Source organism: Camelus bactrianus, chromosome 9 (assembly GCF_048773025.1).
Source record: "Camelus bactrianus isolate YW-2024 breed Bactrian camel chromosome 9, ASM4877302v1, whole genome shotgun sequence".
NCBI classification, from domain to species: domain Eukaryota; kingdom Metazoa; phylum Chordata; class Mammalia; order Artiodactyla; family Camelidae; genus Camelus; species Camelus bactrianus.
The window spans coordinates 4,852,182-4,873,927 of record NC_133547.1 but is presented as its reverse complement, the minus strand read 5'-3'; the positions used below and the strand labels follow the sequence as shown (position 1 = coordinate 4,873,927).

General features: G+C 42.2%; 1 protein-coding gene across 1 annotated transcript; it reads left to right on the top strand.

Annotated features, from left to right (window-relative positions):
* The first annotated feature begins 313 nt into the window (after positions 1-313).
* Positions 314-16,378, top strand: ZNF613 (zinc finger protein 613). The gene is given in 7 exon segments (XM_010969417.3): positions 314-498; positions 946-1,067; positions 6,058-6,259; positions 8,766-8,892; positions 9,163-9,255; positions 12,441-13,813; positions 13,816-16,378. Coding segments are annotated over 5 exon segments (1,779 nt in total). The 5' UTR covers positions 314-498; positions 946-1,067; positions 6,058-6,244; the 3' UTR covers positions 13,987-16,378.
* Positions 16,379-21,746: the final 5,368 nt, after the last annotated feature.

Genomic DNA, 21,746 nt, shown 5'->3' with positions numbered 1-21,746 from the left:
GTCATTTCCCAAAGTGGACTACTTTTCTCCCCAGCCCGCTGAGGCGGATAGATGCTACCCGATGTTTGTCTTGCGTCAGCTCGAGTTTCTGAAAACCAGTTTGTGGCGCATGGTTTACGGTGCCGAGAAATGGGACGGTATTTCCGTGGCTTTTCACCGTTCGGAGCTTTCCCTGGCTGCTCGGGCCTTAACGGCCACTTCGCTTTCTGTACGTTAAGTCCTGAAAGATGGCGGCCCCGGAATCTGTGGCGAGTTGGACGCCGACATGTTACTTCCGTGAAAAGCCGGAAATAGGGGTGTCAGTGCTCCGTTCAAACGCCGCAGACCCTCAACGGCCGCCGTAGCCCAGCGCGGAGGCTGGGCGAGGGCGCTGCTAGAAGAGAGTTCACGGAAGTGCAGGTTCTGGGAGGTCGCCGTGGGGTCAGGAGAAAATCAAGTCCGCGTGTGGATCTCTGCGTGGAGCAGGATGAGAGGACCGAGGTGTCTGTGCGTGTCCGGGTAGGGTGGAGCCGTGGGGTGCCCAGGGGAGAGGAACCATGTGGGAGTCTGTGACTGTGGTATCTGTGGTTGGGGTGCCGTTGGAGTCAGTCGCGAAGGATACTGGTTGTCAGTGATAAAGGCCAGGCGAGGTACGCGATCGAAAGAACGTGGTCAGAGGTTGGTGTTTGTCTGCAGGGCTTAGTGATTGAGGCCTGCGGAAAGAAGTGATTTGTGTCAGCATAAGCGGCGTCTGCTGTGGATTCGGGATTTAACGGGCGGCTCACTGACAGAAGCTGGGGACTCCTGGCCAGCGAGCCCGGGTTTCTCGTCCAGGTTTTGGGATTATTCCTAATGGGTGTGACCAGTGTTTCGGGGGGTGATCCAGGTATCTGTCGTTCAGAGGTTTGGGACGGCTGAATCTGGCTGGTGGGTGGGCTGACGTTCAAACGTTCCTTTCCCCGGCAGTTCCTCAAGTCCAAGCTCCTCTCCTACGCCTTGTTTGCAAATCTACTTTGGATTTCGACATCTCTTTTCGATCCTGTAGAAATGAAAGCTTTGGAGATCTAAAATGAAACACATCTAAATAGGTAAGGTTTCTACTGAAAAGGACGATTTTGCCCTTCCTGCAGGTTTACTCTGTGTGGGTGTGTGCGTGTGTGGATGTGTGCGGGCGCGCACACACTTGTAAATATTTTCTTTCAGTTGTTCTAACCCAAGTAAAATAACGTCTCTTTTACCCCAATTTTGTTCTTCAGTGATAACGTTCATCTGTTTCCTTTATCGTCTTCATTTTTCTATGCTTGATTTTCACAATTCCAGTATACTGACGAAATATTGATATAATTTGCCTCATCGTTTAATTTTATATTATAAATATTCATAACACACATATAAAATTCTTTCTTTGTGAATTGTCTTGTAAATATTTCTGTTAACAGTATACCAAGAGGCAAACCTATGCCCTTAATGATCGGAATCACTCAATATGTACATTCATTTCTATAGAATTTAAAAGCTTAAATATTCAGTTATCCCTTTTGAGAACAGTTTATGAATCTGCATTTACCAAAGGGAGAGGTTCCCTGTACCTCATCTTCACTTTGATTTTTAATTTTTTTACCATTATGAATGGTGTCTTTTTACTTTTGACCTTTTTATTCACTCTTAATTTACTATTACATAGAAGACCAATTACATTGAGAATATTTGTTTTGCTCACTCCACCAGTTTCATTATTACAAGCTTCTCCACCCCCCCCCCATGATTTTATCATGAACAGTTTCAAACATAGCAAGGTTTAAAGAATTATACATTTGAAGTCCTGTATTTTATCATCATGATTTTATTATGTTTCCTTTATCATTTATCTATCCATAGATCACTCCTCTACTCATCATTAATCCACTTTTTCACATTTTTCTAGTGTATTTCAGTGTAAGTTGCAGACATTTACAAATTTCACCGTAAGTATTTTAGTGAGCATGTGATTAGAGTTCTACTCGTAGCGTTTTTCTAATAACAGCTTTTTTATTCACGTACCGTACAGTTCATCCACTTAAAGCATGTAATTCAGTGGTTTTTAGTATATCACAATTATGTGCAACCATCAGTGCAGTCAATTTTAGAACATTTTCATCACCTCTAAATGAAACCCCGTATCCTTAGCTACCACCCCTTATCCATCCATTCCCCCCTCTAAGCGACCACTAATCTACTATCTCTGTCTGTAGATTTGCCCGTCCTGGACGTTTCATATAAATACCGTCATATAACATGCAGCCTTTTATTATTTTATTTTAGGGGGGTGGTAATTTGGTTTATTAATTATTATTATTGTTGTTGTTATTTTTAACGAAGGTACTGGGGATTGAACCCAGGACTTCATGCACGCTAAGCACCTGCTCTGCCACTGATAATATGCAGTCTTTTGTGACTTGACTTCTTTCACTTGGCATAACGTTTTCAAGGTTTAGCCAGGTAGTAGCAGGCACGAGTCCTTCATTCCTTTTTATACCTGAATAATATTCCGTTGTGTAGATACAGCACATGTTGTTTATCCTTTCACAGCTGATAGATATTTGGGTTGTTTCCACATTTTCACTATTATGAATACTGCTGCCGTAAGCATTTGAACAAGCTTTTGTGTGGACATGCTTTTACTTCTCTTGGATATAAATCTAGAGTGGACTTGCAGGATCATATGGTAAATACGTTTAACCGTTTGAGGAATTAGCACACTGTTTTCCCAAGTGGCTGCACCATTTTGCATTCTGACCAGCAGCGTCTGAGGGTTCTGGTTCTTCCACGTACTCACCAACACTTGTTATTTCTTATTTTTCTTATAGCCATCCCAGTGGGTGTGAAGTGGTATCTCGGTTGTTTTTATTTTATTTTCTCTGAAGACTAATAATGTTGAGCATCTTTTCATGTGCTTGTACTGTACATAACTTTGAAGTATGTGTCTTTTCACTGAATATAGATTGTTAGTATTTTTAATTGCTGCATAGTATTTCACTGGATATGTGTATTTTTACTTATTCAATTAATCCTCTGTTAGTAGACCTCAATAATACTTTTACATCAACTTTGCGTGTGTGTGCCATTATTTTGCAAAAATGCCTAGAAGTAGATTTTTTGATTCTGGTAATCTCTATTGAAAGTATTCAATACGTGTTAAGCTATTCCCCCAAAATACTCAGTCATGTAACACTGCTATAAGAGGTGTTTTGGACTGCTGTCAATTATATAAATTCTGTAATCAGCCATCTGACTAAAAACTTCTCATTATTATTACTTTTTAGGGTTTTTTTAGGGGGGGGATTAGGTATATATGTATGTATGTATGTATGTATGTATTTATTTAAACAGAATTACTGGAGATCGAACCCAGGGCCTTGTGCATGCTAAGCACCTGCTCTACCACTGAATTATCTCCTCCCCACTAAAAGCTTATTTTTTTATATGTATGTTCTCTGGAATCTCTGAAACTCTGACTCTTGCATAATCATATTGGGGAACTTCTTATAAATTGTTTCCTTTTCTCTGATATGGATTATCCTTACTTGACTCTTTATCAAACTAACCAAGTAGCATTTCCAGAATACTTATAAATAATGGTGGTAATATCATTCATCGTTGTCTTGTTCTTTCCTTTAGAGAAACTACTTATGTTGTTGCACTGAGCATATAGAGGATGTATTTGATTTTTTTTCTTCTTTGAGATGAAATTCACAAAAGAAAATCAACCGTTTTAAAGCCAACAATTCAACGGCTTTTAGTATATTCATAAAGTTGTGCAACCAGCACGTCTATCTAGTTCCAGAACATTTTTATCACCCCGAAAGGAAATCCTGTGAAAACAGTCATTCCTCATGTTCTCATTCCCCTGATCCTGGCAGCCATCAATCTCCATGGATTTACCTATTCTGGGTATTTCATATAAATGGAGTCATACAGAATATGACTTTTATGTCTGCCTTCTTTCACTTAATATAATATTCTTGTGGTTGTGTGTTGTGTCTTCTCTGTAGCCTTCACTTCCTGCTTGCACTAAAAGTAGAGATCAGCCAGAGGGAAAGCTTCAGGTCTTACCTGGTCTTTCTGAGCAGGTGTTCTGCCCTGTGTATGTACGTGGCTTTATAAACTCCCTAGTATCCACTTTTTTTTTTTTCAAGTTCTTTTTAAAACCTTTTTTCTTAATTTTTTTTTATTTTGTTGGGGGAGGTAATTAGATTTATGTATTTAATTAATTAATTAATTTTAAATTGAAGTATAGTCAGTTACAATGTGTCCCTTTCTGGTGTACAGCATAATGTCCCAGTCATGCATCTATATGCATATATTCATTTTCATATTCTCTTTAATTAAAAGTTATTACAAGATATTGAATTTAGTTCTCTGTGCTATACAGAAGAAATTTGTCTTTTTATCTATTTTTATATATAGGGGTTAACATTTGCAGGTCTTAAACTCCCAAATTTAACCCCGCCCACCCCCCTCCCCTGGTAAGCATAATGTTTTATATTTTAATGGAGGTTCTCGGGTATGAACCCAGGACCTCGTGCATGCTAGGCATGTGCTCTACCCTCCCCATCACTGTTGCTTTTGAATGGCTTAATTTCATAAAGAAACTCTCTTTCCAGCTTTTTAAAAAATATTTTTCTAAATTTTATTTATTTTTAAAATACGTTTTATTGTTTTGTTTATTTTTAAAGAAAGCTTTGGGGGGTAATTATGTTTGTTTATTGTTTACCAGAGGTACCAGGGATTGAACCCAGGACATTGCACATGCTAAGCGTGCACTCTACCACTGAGCCATACCCTCCTCTCTGCTTCCCAGCTTTTCCTCCCAATGTTTCAGCTGTGCCTCCACAGTATCTTTCACTCCAGGCAGCTGCACAATGTTTTTGAGAAATGCCCTCTGCTTCTCCACCCTAAGAGAGTTGCAAATGAGATGAAATAGGGTCGGGCACGTTGCATCAGCCCTTCATGTAGACCCCAGACAGAACAGAACAAAATAGAACAGACACACGCAATTCTTTGGCTAGTAAAGTCTACTCTGCTCCCGCCAGGACCAGGAACCGGGGTCCCACCCTGGGGATGCTGCCTGCCCCCTTCAAGACCACCACCATACTGGGGAGGTGGAGAAGCAAGAGCAAAGAAAACTGACACAGAGCTTGCCTACGATTTTTCAGTTGCCTTTATCTTGATTCAGTGTTAACTCTGTTGCGGTAAAGCTTTGACGGTTTCTCAGAGTTCTGACAGTTCTTGTCTTGTTTTTTATCCTGTTTTTACTTGGTTTTTTGATGTTTCTTTGGCAGGACAGGCCCTTGGTGCTGTCTATGCTGCCATTTCCACTCACTGGGATTTTCTTCCAATGATGTACATGATTTTTGGGGGGGGGTCACTGATGCTTTTTTAAAGAAATAAACTGATGCAGAGGCAACTTAAGTCATATCTTCTAGTCCATCCTGCTTTCCTGCCCCAGAAATTATGGGTTTGTTTGTCTGTTTGTTTATCTTTGGGGGGGGAGGGGGAGGTAACTAGGCTTGTTTATTTCTTAGCTTTCTGGAACTCATTTCTATCATGTGTGTTTTTGTGCTTTCACTAAATGTGTATATATCCACAAATAATAACCTTGTTTTCTATGCTTTACTTTTTTTCTCTTGGTTTGCCTTTGTTTGCTTCTTTCACATAATGATGATTAGTGAAGATGGTTCAAAGGCTTTTGAGCAGGTACATGGGCACTCATGGTTTTCAAGCAGTAGATTTCAAGGTCCTCACTTTTTAGATATTCTCTTTCCCAAAACTGGTCTGTGATCATTCCCCTGCTGCGGGGACATCGGGTTGTGCTGGTTCTCGCTTCCCATCCCCCCTTTCATAGTCACCCCACTTCCACGTCACAGAAGGAAGAAATACAACCCCCAAGTTCACAATCTTATGTTTTATTGCTCCAGAGTATAATGGCCCCTGGGGCATCAGAGAAAGGGACAGATGGCCATGAAATCAGGTGAGTGACAGTGGCGGTGACATCTGGGTCCAGAGGAGATGTACACTCAAAGTGAAATTACTTTTCAGCCTGCAGGTCCTGGCTCCCTGAGCAAGATACATCAGATGACGTGAGAAAGTTCCAGGACTCGGATATCATCATTAGTGGGAGCACCATTGACCAGAGACTAAGATTTCTAACCAGAAGTTTAGGGCAGTTTAAGAAGAGACCCAAGAGACATCTTCATCTTTGGCCATTGCCCAAAAACAGAAGAAGATGATCAAGGACCAGGTGACTTTTGCTTTGTTCTAGTCCTTCATTCTGTGATTGATTTCTGTAAGACTTTCAAAGACCATTGAATTAAGTAGAAATTAAGAAACTGGTAAATTAAGATTTGCGCAGAAATAAATTTAGATCTAACTTCAACATCACTGCAAAGTAGCACAGGGAATAGATTGTTCATGGGATCTACACTAAATGACTCATGGTGGGACATCATGTGGTGGGGGAGGGTAAAGCTCAGTGGTAGAGTGCGTGCTTAGCATGCACGAGGTCCTGGGTTCAATCCCCAGTACCTCCATTAAATGAATAAATAAACCCAATTACTTCCCCTGAAAGAAAGAAACAAACAAACAAGAAAGGGGCATCATGTGTGACTGGAGCATCCTGTGGGTTATGTCTGCCGTCATCTTCTGTCTAGTATCTGACAGCCCTCATGGCCAGGGCATCCTGGTGATCACAGAAGGCAGACCTGTTCCTCAGGGGAGGTCACTGTTGCCTGGCACTACACTCAGGCCTGAGGACTTTTTTTCTTTTTTTAATATATACATTTGTGGGGGGGTTGTTTTTTGTTTTTTCTCCTTGGGTGGGAGTAATTAGGTTTATATATGTACATATTTATTTATTTATTTTGTACTGGAGATTGAACCCAGGATCTTGTGCATGCTAAGCACATGCTTCACTGCTGAACTGTCCCCTTTCCCCACATCCTTTTTTTTTTTTTAATTTTTAAATTGATTTAATTAAATTTTTTTTTTTTTTACAAGGGAAGGTAGTTAGGTTTATTTATTTACTTTAATGGCGGTTCTGGGGACTGAACGCAGGCCCTCGTAATGCTGAGCATGTGCTCTACCACTGAGCTCTACCCTCCCCTTCTCAAGACTTTTTAAAACGGTTCTTCCTAGAGATAGTATGATAAACAGTGACCTTAACTCTAGCCCTCTCACAAATGCAAAAGCTGGTTCCTCAGAGACCCCTTTGGGACTAGATGAGGAAAACTCAGCAGGCACAGTTCTTTACGCCCCGTGGACCCAGCTTTGCAGCGTGCTGTCTGGGTCATCTAGGGATAAAATGCAGGTGATGTAAGAAAATGGAAAGATTGCATGACTTTCAGAGGTCCTTTATGAACAGGGGACTGAACTGGTGTTTGAGTACAGATTTGGAAGGAGAGAGCTGCAGGTACCATCTGATAACGTTGTTGGGATCCCGAGGGCTTGCTTTAGAATTTCCCGCTGTCCAAGGTAGTCCACTCTCCTTCCCTGTGTTCAAAGCCAAGTCCTACTGCCTCATCTTGTATGACCTTTCAAAGATGTAATAATACAAATGGGCATGAGTCCATTTTAAAAACGCCATTGATTACAAAACACATAGAGTGAAAAAGTAAGCTTCCTCATCTCCTGGTGTTGCTTAACAAGCAGGCAGGAGCGTGTACTTCCTGTCCCTGTGCCGTGTGTGTACCTGTGTCTATACAGATGTTCGCAGGTGGATCTAGCTCAGGTCTTAGGTCTTTGGATATTGCCTTCCCTTTACCGTAATTATGCGTTGGGAATCGGAATTGGGGAAGGTTAGATCTCACTGTAGCCTCTTTATTTGTATTATTACTTTATATATTCCATCGTTTTGTCCTTTGCTGCATTTTGAGTAATACCTTCAGATCTACCTTCCAGTTTATTATCTCTGCAGTGTATCTGATACGCTGTGAACCTGACTAGTAACATAAGTATAAGTAATGTACATACATGTGTATGTATTTGTGTGTTTTGTGAAGGATGCTGTTTATTTTCTTAGTTTGCATAATGTTCTTTAATAATCTCTGGTTCTTTGGACATGCTTTATTTTTAATTTTTATATTTAAAGCTTTTTTTGGTGGGGTGTGGGGAGGGGAGTAATTGGGTTTATTTATTTATTTTCAGTGGAGGCACTGGGGATTGAACCCAGGACCTCATGCATGCTAAGCATGTGTTCTCCCACTGAGCTGTTTCCCTCCCCCCAGACATGTTTTAGAAAGATGTTTTTATTTTTCCTAACCTATAAAACATACTTATTTAATATGTAGTACCTTGTAATTATAGCCTGGGGTTTCTTCATGGTTGACTCTGATAATGGTTATGAATTTCATGCTCCATGTAGGAATGTGTTTTATTTCTTCTGATGTCACTAGAATATATTTAATACCTGGCAAATAGGTAGTTGCTTCAAAAAAATAAATATACAGCAAATGCTTCAAATATTTATTACAGATGCTTCTAGTTTAGCAAGAGGATTTAATGACTACTTATTACAGAAACTTCTGATTGGTTGAATGATGGTCGACTGCACAGTTACAAAATATTTTCTTGACATAGATTTGAAGATGGGTAGATTTTGCTTCTAGACAACATAGTTTAAAAAAACTGTTGAACCACCTGTGTATATAGATGTAGCCTAAATGGTGAAAAGGTGCAGAGCAACTTCCTACACATTCCTTCCTCTTCGATAGCTAGAGAAACACTCAATTAAACAGACTGTGTTGTTACAGGGATCGCTGACCCTAGAGGATGTGGCCGTGGACTTCACGTGGGAGGAATGGCAGCTCCTGGCACCTGCCCAGAAGGCCCTGTACCGGGACGTGATGCTGGAGAACTACAGCCATCTGGTGTCCGTGGGTGAGGACCGCTCCCGGTTACTCAGAGGGTCCCCAGTCAGTGGCCTTTCCTTTCTCAGCTTCTGAGAGCTCTTTAGCATCTGTGATGCTCTGAAGTGACCTGTGAGTCTCAGTTCCCTCTCTGGTCCCAGACTACAGAGTGTGATGTGCCCTCTCCTGGGAGAAAAGCCTTTCCTTTGCTGACTTGCAAATTGCATCGTTCCTAGAATATAACCTTCTCCCACGCTGGCCAGTTCACGGTCCTGTCTCTTCTGTCGTTTCCTATAAACAGGATATCAGGCCAGCAAGACAGATGTGCTCTCCATGTTGGGACGAGGAGAACTCTGGACGGTAGAAGATGAAATCTGTGGTCAGATTTGTCCAGGTGGGTGAGAGAGAGCTGGCGAGGGGGCAGCCGGGGGAACCACTTTGTAGTCTTTCAGAGATGTCACAGTGTGAGGGTCTGAGGACAGACAGACACTCCATGAATCTCACAGAAGACCTCTTTTTTCTTTTAGGTTTGTAGAGGAATATTTCTTGGTAGTTGACCTCTTTATTTCACCCAGGTCTTGATTTTTTATTTTTCCCTCTAGGTTTCTTAGAATTCTCAAATCTTACCATCTTTCTTCCCCTACCATTGTATTACTACCTGTTTTTGTTTGTTTGTTTGTTTCTTTTTCCAGTGGAGGGACTGGGGAGTGAACCCAGGACCTCATGCATGCTAAGCACGCGCTCTACCACTGAGCTGTACCCTCCCCTCCCCCTTTACTACCTGTTCCTTCTCCTTTTCTTGCTATGAAGTTCACCTTCCATGCCCCTCTCTCGAGAGATGTTTGATTTTAACACTGTCTTCTGGCTCCTGAACCTTTTTGTTCCTTTGGGTAGCGTGGATTTCACTTCCTAACTTCCATCCCACCTTTGATGGGGGGTTAGGAGTTTTGTTTTTGTTTTCAATTTTTTAACGAAGTGTAGTTGATTCACAATGTTAGTTCCAGGCATACAGCAAAGCAATTCAGTTATACATATACATGTATATATTTTTTCTTTTCAGGTTCTTTTTCATTATAGGTTATTACAAGAAATTAAATATAATTTCCTGTGCTCTACAGTAGGTCCTTGTTGTTTATCTATTTTATATATAGTAATGTATGTCTGTTAATCCCCAACCCCCAATTTATCCCTCCCTGCCCTTTCCTCTTTGGTAACCATAGTTTGTTTTCTATGTCCATGAGTCTGTTTTCGGTTTGAAATTAGAATTTGTATCTTTTTTTTTTTAGATTCCACATATAAGTGATATCATACAATATTTGTCTTTGTCTTTGTCTAACTTCACTCAATATGATCATCTCTAAGTCCATCCATGTTACTGCAATTCTTACTACTTCTTAAAATTTCTCATTCTCTGTTCCCAGCCCAAACCACATTAAACCATATGCTTGCTTTGGTTTAACTTCTTTGTATGATCATTCCTTCTGATCATTATAATACTGTTAAATCCCCAAGGGGATTAGGATTTCAGTGTATGAATTCTGGGGGGAGGATAGACATTCAGTCTACGGCACCTTCTGTTATTCACATCGTATATCCTGGCTCTGCTGGAAGAGCCTCGGTCCTCCTCTTGGGTCTGTCCTTGGCCCTCACACCACTACCACACTCACAACTGACTCCAGATGTGTGGGAGTTTTCCCCCACAACAAGCAATTCTCTGCCACACCAGCTGGCTGTCCTACAGTTTAACTCAATTCTGACACTGTCTGCCTGGAGAAACATCAGACCCCCCAGGTTAAGGGCTCAGTCCCACAGGGCTGCCCCCACCTCCACTTCAGATGCCAAACACGAGTCCAGGTTGTTGCCTGTGCTTCTGACCAACTGGGCATAGATCGGAGGTTTTCAAGGCTCCCTGCTCAGGTTCCATTAATTTGCTAGAGTGGCCGCCAGAACTCAGAGAAACATTTTGCTTATTAGATCACCAGCTTATTATAAAAGGGTGTCACTCAGGAACAGCCTGATGGAAGAGACGCCCAGGGCGAGGTGTGCAGACAGGGGCTCGGAGCTTCCGTGCCTCTCCTGGTGCCCCCACCCCCACACCTCCGTGTGTTCAGCCACCCGGAAGCTCTCTGAACCCCCTACTTTTGTCATTTTTATGGCGGCTTCATCACCATAGGCACCACTGATCATGAACTTCATTTCCAGCCCTTCCCTCTTCCTGGAGAGCGGGGGCTGGGGCTGAAAGTTCCAAGCTGCTCTTTTTTTTTTAAATTTTTATTTCTGAAGTTACTATCTCCAGTTCTCTTTATTCAAAGTCTTTTGTTTGAGTTTTTTTTTTGGTGGTGGGGTAATTAGGTTTTTAAAATTTATTTAATGGAGGTACTGGGGACTGAACCCAGGACCTTGTGCATGCTGGGCACGTGCTCTACCACTGAGCTACACCCTCCCTGCCTTATATTTATATACAGATGATTCCCACATTGTTATCTCCAGTTCTGACCTTTCTAAAGATCTTTCTATCCAGTTGAAATCTTCACATACCTGAAACCCACCTGAAGGTTGATGTGCTTGGAAATGCACCCTGATTTTCCCGCATGGTGACCCTCAGTAATAGTCCCCCATCACATCCGAAACCCCTCCTCACCCATCCAGCAGCCGAGCTCAGAGAATTAGGAATAATTCCTGGTTCCTCACTTATCGTAGAAACCACGACAGAGCCTTGTCTTTTCTGTGTCTAGACTATATCCCGATTTCCCCCACTTTGCTCGCCATTGCTCCCTCAAACCGCTTGTCACAATTTGTGTCTGCCTTCTTTATCATTGCTTTCATGTTCAGTTTTTCCCTGACTGGACTTTAAACACATATTTATATGTTTCTCTATCCTCATCACCAGTACATTGCTTGGTACATAGCCATAATTTAATTTAATAAGGATTTGTGGCTGTGTGAATGTGTCCTACATCATTTTGAAACAGATACCCCTCTCTCTTCTGTGGTCTAGTGCTAATTATAATTGATTTTTTTTAATTGAAGTGTGATCAGTTTACAATGTTATGTTAATTTCTGATGTACAGCGTAATATTTTAGTCTTCCGTATACACATATATTCCTTTTCATATTCTTTTTCATTATAGGTTATTACAAGATACTGAATATAGTTCCCTGTGCTCTTCAGTAGAAACTTGTTCTTTATGTGTTTTATAGAGAGTAGTTAGTATCTGCAAACCTCAAACCGCCAGTTTATCCCTTCCCACCCCTTTCCCCTCTGGTGACCGTAAGTTTGGTAACTTGGTTTTATTTTACTATCTCAGCATAATCTGTAAGGCCACAATGACAAAGCATTGCTCATTTTGAATGCTCTAACCCTGTGTATGCCCTGACTATTTTTACCTTGTATTTCCTTTGTTTATGTTATTGTGTTTTACCTTGTCCAAGTGAAAACAAGGATATATTTATGTGGAACTTTTTAAAACTGAGGTCATGGTGTTGTCCATGAAGAGCCAGCTTACACAAAGGCATTTGTTAAATAGTTTCACTCTGTATCAAGCTCATGGGAAGATTCATTCTTCTCTTCTTTCCTAGAAATGAGGAAAGGTGACTGTCATCTCCAGGAGCACCTGCAAAATCAAAGATGTCCAAGGGGAATGGAACGATGTCACAAACAAAATGCACTTGGCAACATCGTTCACTGGAGCAAAAATAACTTTCCTTTAAGGCAAAATCATGATGTATTTGACTTACATGGGAAAACACTGAAATCAGATTTAAGTGTGGTCAACCAGAACAGAAGCTGTGAAGTCAGGAACCCTGTGGAGGTTAATGGAGATATGAAGTCCTTCCTCCATGCAAAGCATGAACAATTCCATCCTGAAATTAAATCTCCTGAAGGTGGACGTTCTGTGAAGACAAATTCACAATGTATTAGGCACCTAGGAACTCCAAAAATCAGTAAAGCCCACGTATGCACTGAATGTGGGAAAGCCTTCGTCAAGAAGTCCCGCCTCACCTATCATCAGAGAGTTCACACAGGAGAGAAACCTCACGGGTGCAGTGTATGTGGGAAAGCCTTCTCCAGGAAGTCCAGGCTCACTGAACATCAGAAGACTCATATCAGAGAGAAACAGTATGCATGCAGCGAGTGTGACAGAGCTTTCCCCAAGGTATCACGGCTACTTATCCATCAGAAGACTCATACAGGAGAGAAACCCTACGTATGCGATGAATGTGGGAAAGGCTTCATCAAGAAGTCTCGGCTTGTTAACCATCAGAGAGTTCATACAGGGGAGAAACCTCACGGGTGCAGCCTGTGCGACAAGGCCTTCTCCAGGAAGTCCAGGCTCGTCGAGCATCAGAGAACTCACACAGGAGAGAAACCCTACGAATGTACCGAATGTGATAAAGCCTTCCGCTGGAAATCACAGCTCAACTCGCACCAGAAAACTCATACAGGAGAGAAGTCTTATATATGCAGTGACTGTGGCAAAGGCTTCATCCAGAAGGGCAATTTCATCGTACATCAGCGAACTCACACAGGAGAGAGACCCTACGTATGCAGTGAATGTGGCAAAGGCTTCATCCAGAAGGGCAATCTCCTTATACATCAGCGAACTCACACTGGAGAGAAACCTTACGTATGCACTGAATGTGGGAAAGGCTTCAGCCAGAAAACGTGCCTTATCTCACATCAGAGATTTCACACTGGAAAGACTCCCTTTGTATGCACTGAATGTGGAAAATCCTGTTCACACAGGTCTGGTCTCATTCACCATCGGAGAATTCACACAGGCGAGAAGCCCTACATGTGCAGCGACTGTGGGAAAGCCTTCAGGGACAAGTCATGCCTCAACAGACACCGAAGAACTCACACAGGAGAGAGACCCTATCGCTGCGCTGACTGTAGGAAAGCCTTCTCCCACTTGTCCTGCCTTGTTTATCACAAGAGGATGCTGCATGCGAGAGAGAAACGGGGAGCTTCAGTCAAGTTGGAGAATCCTTTCTCAAAGAGTCCCGGCTCATCACATTCGAGGGATATTGTACAGGGGGAAGCCGCTGTTACCGTGGTGACCCTGCAGGCGCCTTCCGTGGCAGCTCAGACTCCATCCCACATCAGTGGGTTCCTGGCAGATAGGCGCGTAGCCCTGGGGGGACAGCCAGGTGCCAGTTACACAGCATCCGCGGGTCATGTTTGCACAGAATAGAAACCTAATGAATGCGGTGAATGTGGCAGCACCTTCAGTGACCAGTTACATGATGTTTTATGTCACAAAAAACACACAGGGATAAACTGAAACAATCCAGCTGGAAACCCTTGAATAAAACCTCGCTCACTGTGTGCGGGTGAGTATATACCGAGACAAATATGAGCAGGGACTGGGAAAGCCTCTTGTGGAAAGACAGACCCTCTCAGAGCTTCATGGGTCACGTACCATCAATGAGGTCATAGTTGGTAGAAATATAATGACTGGAAAAGCCCTTCCCCAGAAAAAAGACTTCAGTAGGTATCAGAGTTCACACAGGAGAGAAACTGTCGGACACTTGAAGGCAGTACGTGTAGCAGGGTTGTCAGTGGCACGTTCTGCCTCGTCAGTTGGCAGAGGGAATAGTGGAGAAATGAAATTCTGGACTTACCAGCTGTGGAACATCTTCAGCAAAATATCAGAATGTGCACAAAGCGAATAAACCCTGTGAAAATGAAGAAAATTTTAGAGATGTCTCTAACCATTCTAACAACAGTACGTCAGGTAAAATACATAGTGTACATTTTAGGACAACAGACCTTGAAGCAACTCCTGGTTGGTATGTCAGCGGCTCCTTACTTGAAAGGAGGTTGGCTCTGGTGTACGTCGTTGGTTAAAGTTCTAATGCAGTGCACCCCCCTCTTTTGGGAGGAGGGGTGCATGAAATTCCTTTTCCCACCCAGGATCATTACGTGGCTAGCTCTGAGATTCCTTCAGTTCTAAATTTATTCAATTTATTATTTCAGACTCCCCAAATCCTTCAGAAGGAAATGGAATACATTCCATTCAGTAATGTAATAGAGCATGTTTGACAGAGCATGTTTGCATGCTTAACTTTATAAATCACACCTGGAGGCACACAGCTCAAAATTTGCAGACAACCTATCAGCCGAGCTCTTGCCCTAGGAGACAGTTTCCAGCCTGTGCACACACCACTCAGAACAACTTCAACAACTATTTCCTTTACCTGGTGCTGTTCTAGGACCTATAGATGATGACAGTGATGAACTTAACAGAAATTCCTTGCCACCTTTGAGCTGGCAATTTTTTAAAAGCTAGGTTTCAAGCCTGTAGCAGTTTTACCCTCCAGCAAAGATAATCAAAGGCTGTGTACACCTACATTCGTTGAAAAGGATGTATAATATAAAGAACAAAATACCCTGATAACTTCCTGTTCAAGGGACATATTGGATGGGAAACAGGAAAGAATTCACTTAATTTTACATAAAATAGGGTATGGATACTTATTTTTTAAATGTCCACATCTCATCACTTCACCTCGATGATAAATTCCTTGACTGTTTATAGATAATTGAATATTCCCCAGCACATGGAAAAATTGAGAATTCATTATATGTAGATTCGAAAATAAATGAAGGTGAGTGAGTGATGTAAGGGACTAATCAATCAAAATTATTTTTGTCAAAGAAGGAAAGAAGCTTCTGGAAAGAAATTCCAAGGATCACAATTACTCCAAGAAACATTTATTTTAAAAATAAGCCTGAACAGAGGCTCCTGCTGGAATGTGAAAGAGCAGAGCAGAGGAGGAGGAGGGTCCGTAGAATAAAACCAATCAATGGACGAAAATAACTTTCAAAATAGAGGATGGTACGCGAGGATGTGGGGAGGTGAGATCCCTTTGGATGTCTTGGAGGAAAAACGCTTAGATTTGTCCGCAGGCCCGTCACCTTGTAGAGCTGCCAGCATCTCAAAGATCTAAGCTCTGTAACCTGAGAAATTGAGACATGTGGTTTAGCCTCATCATTTTCATTGTCCTGGGAAGGGGGCCCTTGTCCTCTCTTCTATACTCAGGGTTTTTCTCTTGATCCAATAAAGATCTATCCAGTTTAAAAACAGTGAGTCCTGCTTATAAGGGAAAAAAATGTAGAAACTGACCATGGAGTGGCTGTCTCATAATTGAATTCCAAACTATGAGTTTGAGTCATTCACTACAGCAATATTCTTTTGAGCATCTGCACTGTGCTGGGCACTGTCCTAAACACAGGATACACCGGTGAACAAAACGTGCAAAGTATTGGCCTCTCACAGGATGGATTCAGGACAGATGCTCTTCAGCAAAGGATCAGAAGTGAATTCTTCAACTCAGACTGCAGATCCCCTCCACCTCTTGTCTTGTGAATCTGCACATCCTGTCGGGGCAGTCATGGCATCTTGAAATCATCACTCAGGCTTCCAGAATTGGCTGCCTGGAGCCCTGAGGACCAGGTGCTGAAGTCAGGTGTTGGCATCCCGGCTAAATAAAAACGTCAGTGGGTAACCTAATTAGGTAACTGACTCCTTCAAAACCAAGAGTTTTCAGATTAAAAAATTACCACCTCCAGATTCAGATCCCAGAGTCCCAGCAAAGTCTCGTTTTCCTCTGTCTGCTAGTACTCAGCATACCGCCTGACTCATAGAAATATTCTGCCGGCGCAGCTGGTCTAACATTGTTTTGTACGCCCATGCAGTTCAACAGGTCTAAATAAAATAAAATATATTTTAAATACAAAAAACAAATTAATGGGATAGATGGTTCCAGTTTGCCCTCTCAAAGAAGGCTGAACCAACGTATATATTCTACTGTTCCACCCCCTCGTATTCATAAAAACTATAGCTAACCGGGCTGGGGGAGGTATAGCTCAGTGGCAGAGTGCGTGCTTAGCACGCCCGAGGTCCTGGGATCAATCCCCAGTACCTCCATTTTTAAAAAACACACAACAACAGCTAGCAGTTATGAAGTGTGCTGGTTTCCAAACAGTAACTAGTATTTAGTTGTTTAGTGAGTACTCTGATGCTCTGCTTCCATCTTCATGCATTTTAGGGAAACATTTGTATACATTTGAATGCTCATTCCTTTCTCCTGAGTACAGGTGACCGCTGGCTGCAGTTGTACGTGTCCAGCCACAGAGCAGCGAGATCAGGGTTCGGGGAGGTGGTGGGTCACTCCCGTGTGGCTCACTGATGGAGAACTGGAGTTGGAGGTGTGCAGATTAGTTTGCTGGGGCTGCCATAACAAAGTGCCACAGACCTTTTTTTCCCCTCAATTCTGGAGGCTGGAAGTCTGAGACCAAGCCGTCAGCAGGGTTGGTTCCTTCTGTGGTCTCCGTGGCCTGTAGGTGGCTGCCTTCTCCCTGTGTCCTCACAGGGTCTTCCCTCTCTGTGTCCACGTTTCCTCTTCTGCTGAGGACAGCCCAGTTCTATTGGATTAAGGCCTACCCTAATGACTTCATTTTAACTCAGTTACCTCTTGGAAGACCCTATCTCCAAATCCAGTCCCTTTTTGAGACACTGGATGTTACGACTTTAACATGTGGATTTGGGGAGCACACAGTTAAGCAGGTAACAGTGGTATTTGCCAGTGAGCATCATGCAAGTTTGGAAGTGTATACTGCGCTAACGACGGAGCTGTCAGGTGAGTACAGGGCAGTGTCTTTCCCAGGTCTGATGACTAAGACAGGGTCATGTGGTCAGCACCTGGGGAGGCCCATGTGTATCTGTGGCTGAGGGGCTGGAGCTTTGGAAGCCCAGGATTCCAGGGCTGCTGGGCAGACAGCGAGCGTCACTTTCCCCTCAGTCCTTCAAGTAAGTCTGAGTCCCGCTTCAAGGGTCAGTGCACATACACACACGTGTCTTCTGCTAAAGCACTGGTCCCTTGGGGACAGTGATGAGACAACGGCCACTGTAGGTAAGAGGAGAGATTCCATTGTATGGAAAGTGCTTTAGGCTGAAGGAGGGTTTATAAAATAAATTGTAAAAGATGGAGCCATTAACATCTGGAGTTGCTGATCAAGCAAAATAACTAAGGGACAGATTTGTGATTTAATATTTTCTTCCCATTCATATCATACACTGTGTCTATATATGTGTGTGTATATATATATATATATATATATGTATATTTTTTTTTAAATTCTATTTTCATGAAATAGTTTTTGACCACTCCAGAATACCCTAGTATCTCCCTTCTCTGAATTCTCGTTCTGCTCTGTGTCCAGGTCATTGAGACCCAGCCTTGCAAACACTGTGTCCGTCTATTTATGAAACATATTTTCAATGCAAGGTTTTTGTTGGAGAGTGTGTGCGTAATACATGAAGCAAGGCCTCCCACAGAGAGTCTGGTTGGATTCAGTTTTGTGCACCAGTCTGGGCTTATTGATATTTAAAGTTCTCTCGAGGATGCTGTGCTGGTAGCACACTTGGTGACTCACAGCTCCAACACTGAATTTCATGAGAAGCAAAGGAATATCCAGTAGCAAAGATTTCTGTGGTGAATATATGACAAATCTGTGCACACAGGTTTTGAACTCAAGGGTTTTTTTGAGGGGGATGGGGCTGGTAATTAGGTTTATTCATTTATTTAATTTTTAAAGTAAAAAAAATTTCTCCCCCAACGGAGGTACTGGCAGTTGAACCCAGGACCTCGTGCCTGCTAAGCACGTGCTCTACCACTGAGCTGCACCCTCCGCCAGAGAACACAAGGTGGTGTTGCTAGACCTGCAGCTTGTGTACAGCCACATGGCAAAGTGATTAGCAAGGTGGGATACTGTGAACATTTAGAAGAAACTTACTTAGCCACTTGGTTTTTGTGCACTGTATTTTTAACCAGTGTATCAGAAATAAGGAGCCTTATTAAAGATTCTCTCATACTGAGATCATCCAGTCAGCACTAAAGAGCCAGTCCACCCCTAAGCATTCCCTGTTCCCCTCTTCCCTGGACATCAGGAAGTTGATGATCATCTGCCAGGACCGTTGCATAAACCAAGATGGTTAAAGAGAATGGAAAAATGCAGTGAACATTTTGTTCATCCTGACCAACATTGTTTTCCTTTAAGATACAATCCTGGACAAACACTGCAATCCAATTTAAGTTTAGTCGATCAGAATAGAAGCTATGAAATAAAGAACCCTGTTGAATGTAATGGAGACGGGAAATCCTTTCTCCTGACAAAGCACGAGCAGACGCCACTAAAACTGCCTGAAATCAGAAACTCATCAGCACTAAGGCTCAAGTTGTTAAGCATCAGAGAGCTCACAAAGTTGAGAAATCCCATATATGCCGTCAACATAGGGAATCCGTCATCAGCAAGCCTCAGCTCACTAAACGTCAGAGAATTCACCTGGGAGAGAAACCCCATGGATGCAGTATGTGTGGGAAAGCACATAGCACCAAGTCAAGGCTCACTGAACACCAGAAAATTCAACAGCAGAGCAACCTTATGTAATACATGCTGAAGGTGGCAAAGCCTTTCTCATTGAATCAGTCTCATTTTACATCAGAAAACTCATCCTGGAGAGAACCCGTCTATATGTAATGACTGTGGAAATGGCTTCACCCAGCAGGTCAGTTTCACTGTATGTTGGTGAACTCATACTGAAGAGAAACCTCATGTCTGCAGAGAATGTGGACAGGGCCTCACCCAGAAGACAGGCCACACGTCACATCAGGGAGTTCATACAGGCAAGACTCCTTTTGGATTCTTTTTTTAAAGGGGGTGCTAATTAGGTTTATTTATTTATATTTATTTTTTAATGGAGGTACCAGGGACTGAACCCAGAGCCTCGTGCATGCTAAGCACGCACTCTACCACTGAGCTCTATGCTCCCCCAAGACTCCTTTTCTATGTAGTGACTGGAAAATCCTGTTCTCAGAATAAATATCACAGAATTCACTGAGGAGAGAAACCTCATGACAGTAGTGAACATGGGAAAGGCTTCATCACAAAGCAAAGTCTTGCCTCATTAAGATAAACACAAGAGAGAAATGTGTAGATACAGCAAGGTGGAAAATCCTTCCACAGAGTCCTGGCTCTTAACATTCAAGCGAAACCCTGTAAACACCCAAAAAAATGATCTTGTTGATTTGGTGATCGTGCAAATGCCTTCTGTAACCCCTCAGACATCATGAAGTATCAGTAGGCTCCTAGCAGATAGGAACGGAGTCCTTTTGGAACAGCCCTTTGCAGGGGGTAAGGGGTATAGCTCAGTGGTAGAATCATGCTTGGTATGCATGAGGTCCTGGGTTCAACTCCCAGTGCCTCCTTTAAGGGAAAAGAATTTTAAAAAATTAAAATTAAAGAAAAACAGCCTTTTGCTAGATGTGCACCCTCAAGAGATAGCAGAGAATTCACACATGGGGGAAAAACCTTATAAACACAGCAAATGTGGTAGTGCTTTTTGATCAACTGTGTCACATTTTATATCTCAACCCATAGGAAAGAAACGCAATTACAGTCAATGTGGGAAAAGACTGAGCAAAAAAAATTCTGGCTTATTACATAGCTAATAAGTGTATTAAGAAATCATATGGATGCAGACACAGGGAAAGCCTGGTAAATTCATCCTACATTAAATATGTGTGTTAATACAGAGACATAATCAGATGTTAACCCCAGGACCCATACACACCGGTTGCCTAATTTTGCCAGCTAAATCTGGAATGTTTGATATCATTTAAGTGAAGCAAAATACTGTGACTATTAAAAAAAGACGATTGGTATCTGGATGTTGCTAGAAATGAAAACTTTGATCAGAATTGTTTGGTGGGAAAAAGCAGTATTTGATTAGTGAGTTTGGGACATCTATATCTACGTCTATATACTATTGGTTCACTTCCCCAAGGACAGTGTGAAGGATTAATCGAGATCCGGTACTTTTAGTGTTAATTTTCAGGACTTTGTATTATGCATAGGCACCTGAGAAACAATAGCCTTATATTGAACCTGTTTGTTTGTTCAGTGAATACTTATCAAGCACCTCCTCTATACCTGGTACTGTTCTACCAGCTGAGTGAAGACGTGGTGAAAGGAACAGAAACGTCATTGCCCTCCTGAAATGAGCACTGAGTCAGCCCAGTTACTAGGTGGTACTTTCATGCTCCATCTGATGTACTCAGAGTATGTAAATTCTGCATTAGGAGAAATGGACACGGAGTAAGTGGATCAAGGTGTTTGTATTTAGAATGAGGTAGAGTTAGAAAAAAAATCCTAAAATAAAATTTTCCTCAAGGAGAGTATCATTTATCTGAAGGGGGGGGGAGAGAGGAGGACTATTAACAGTGTGTAAGTAACGCAGGATACAAATGCTTTTTTCAAAAGATGTCCCTGTTTTATCTGCCTACCTCAGTCACTACTCTGACGTGCCTGTGTTCTCAAGATCCTGTGTTTCCCCAGGGTGAGTGAACATTCTAGCTCAGAGCTAGGGTGAAGGGTGTAAGAGATTATAACCTGTAGCAGGGCTAGAAACGGGTAGTAGGCCTATACACGGCTAGCAAAGACTTCTTGCTGACGTGATGAAGAGGCATAGAACCAGGAAAACCAGTTCTTTGAGGTCACTGTAGTTTTTGCACACTAATGTTCACTGAAGTTCCATTTGCAGTATTGAAAAAACTGGAAACAACCCAAAGCTCCACCAACTGGTGAATGATTGAATACATTTTCGAACATCCATGGAATATGAAGGAACGAAAAGGAATGAACTGTTGATGCTTTACAATGATGAATTTCAAAACAATTATACTACGTTAAAGAAGCCAGCACATACACAACTTAATTTTATGACAAGAATGCGGACTAATTATCAATTTAAACCCATTTTAGTCAGTTTTTCCCCGAAAAATACTGCCAGAGGCTGATGCTCGGTGTAATTTGTCTGT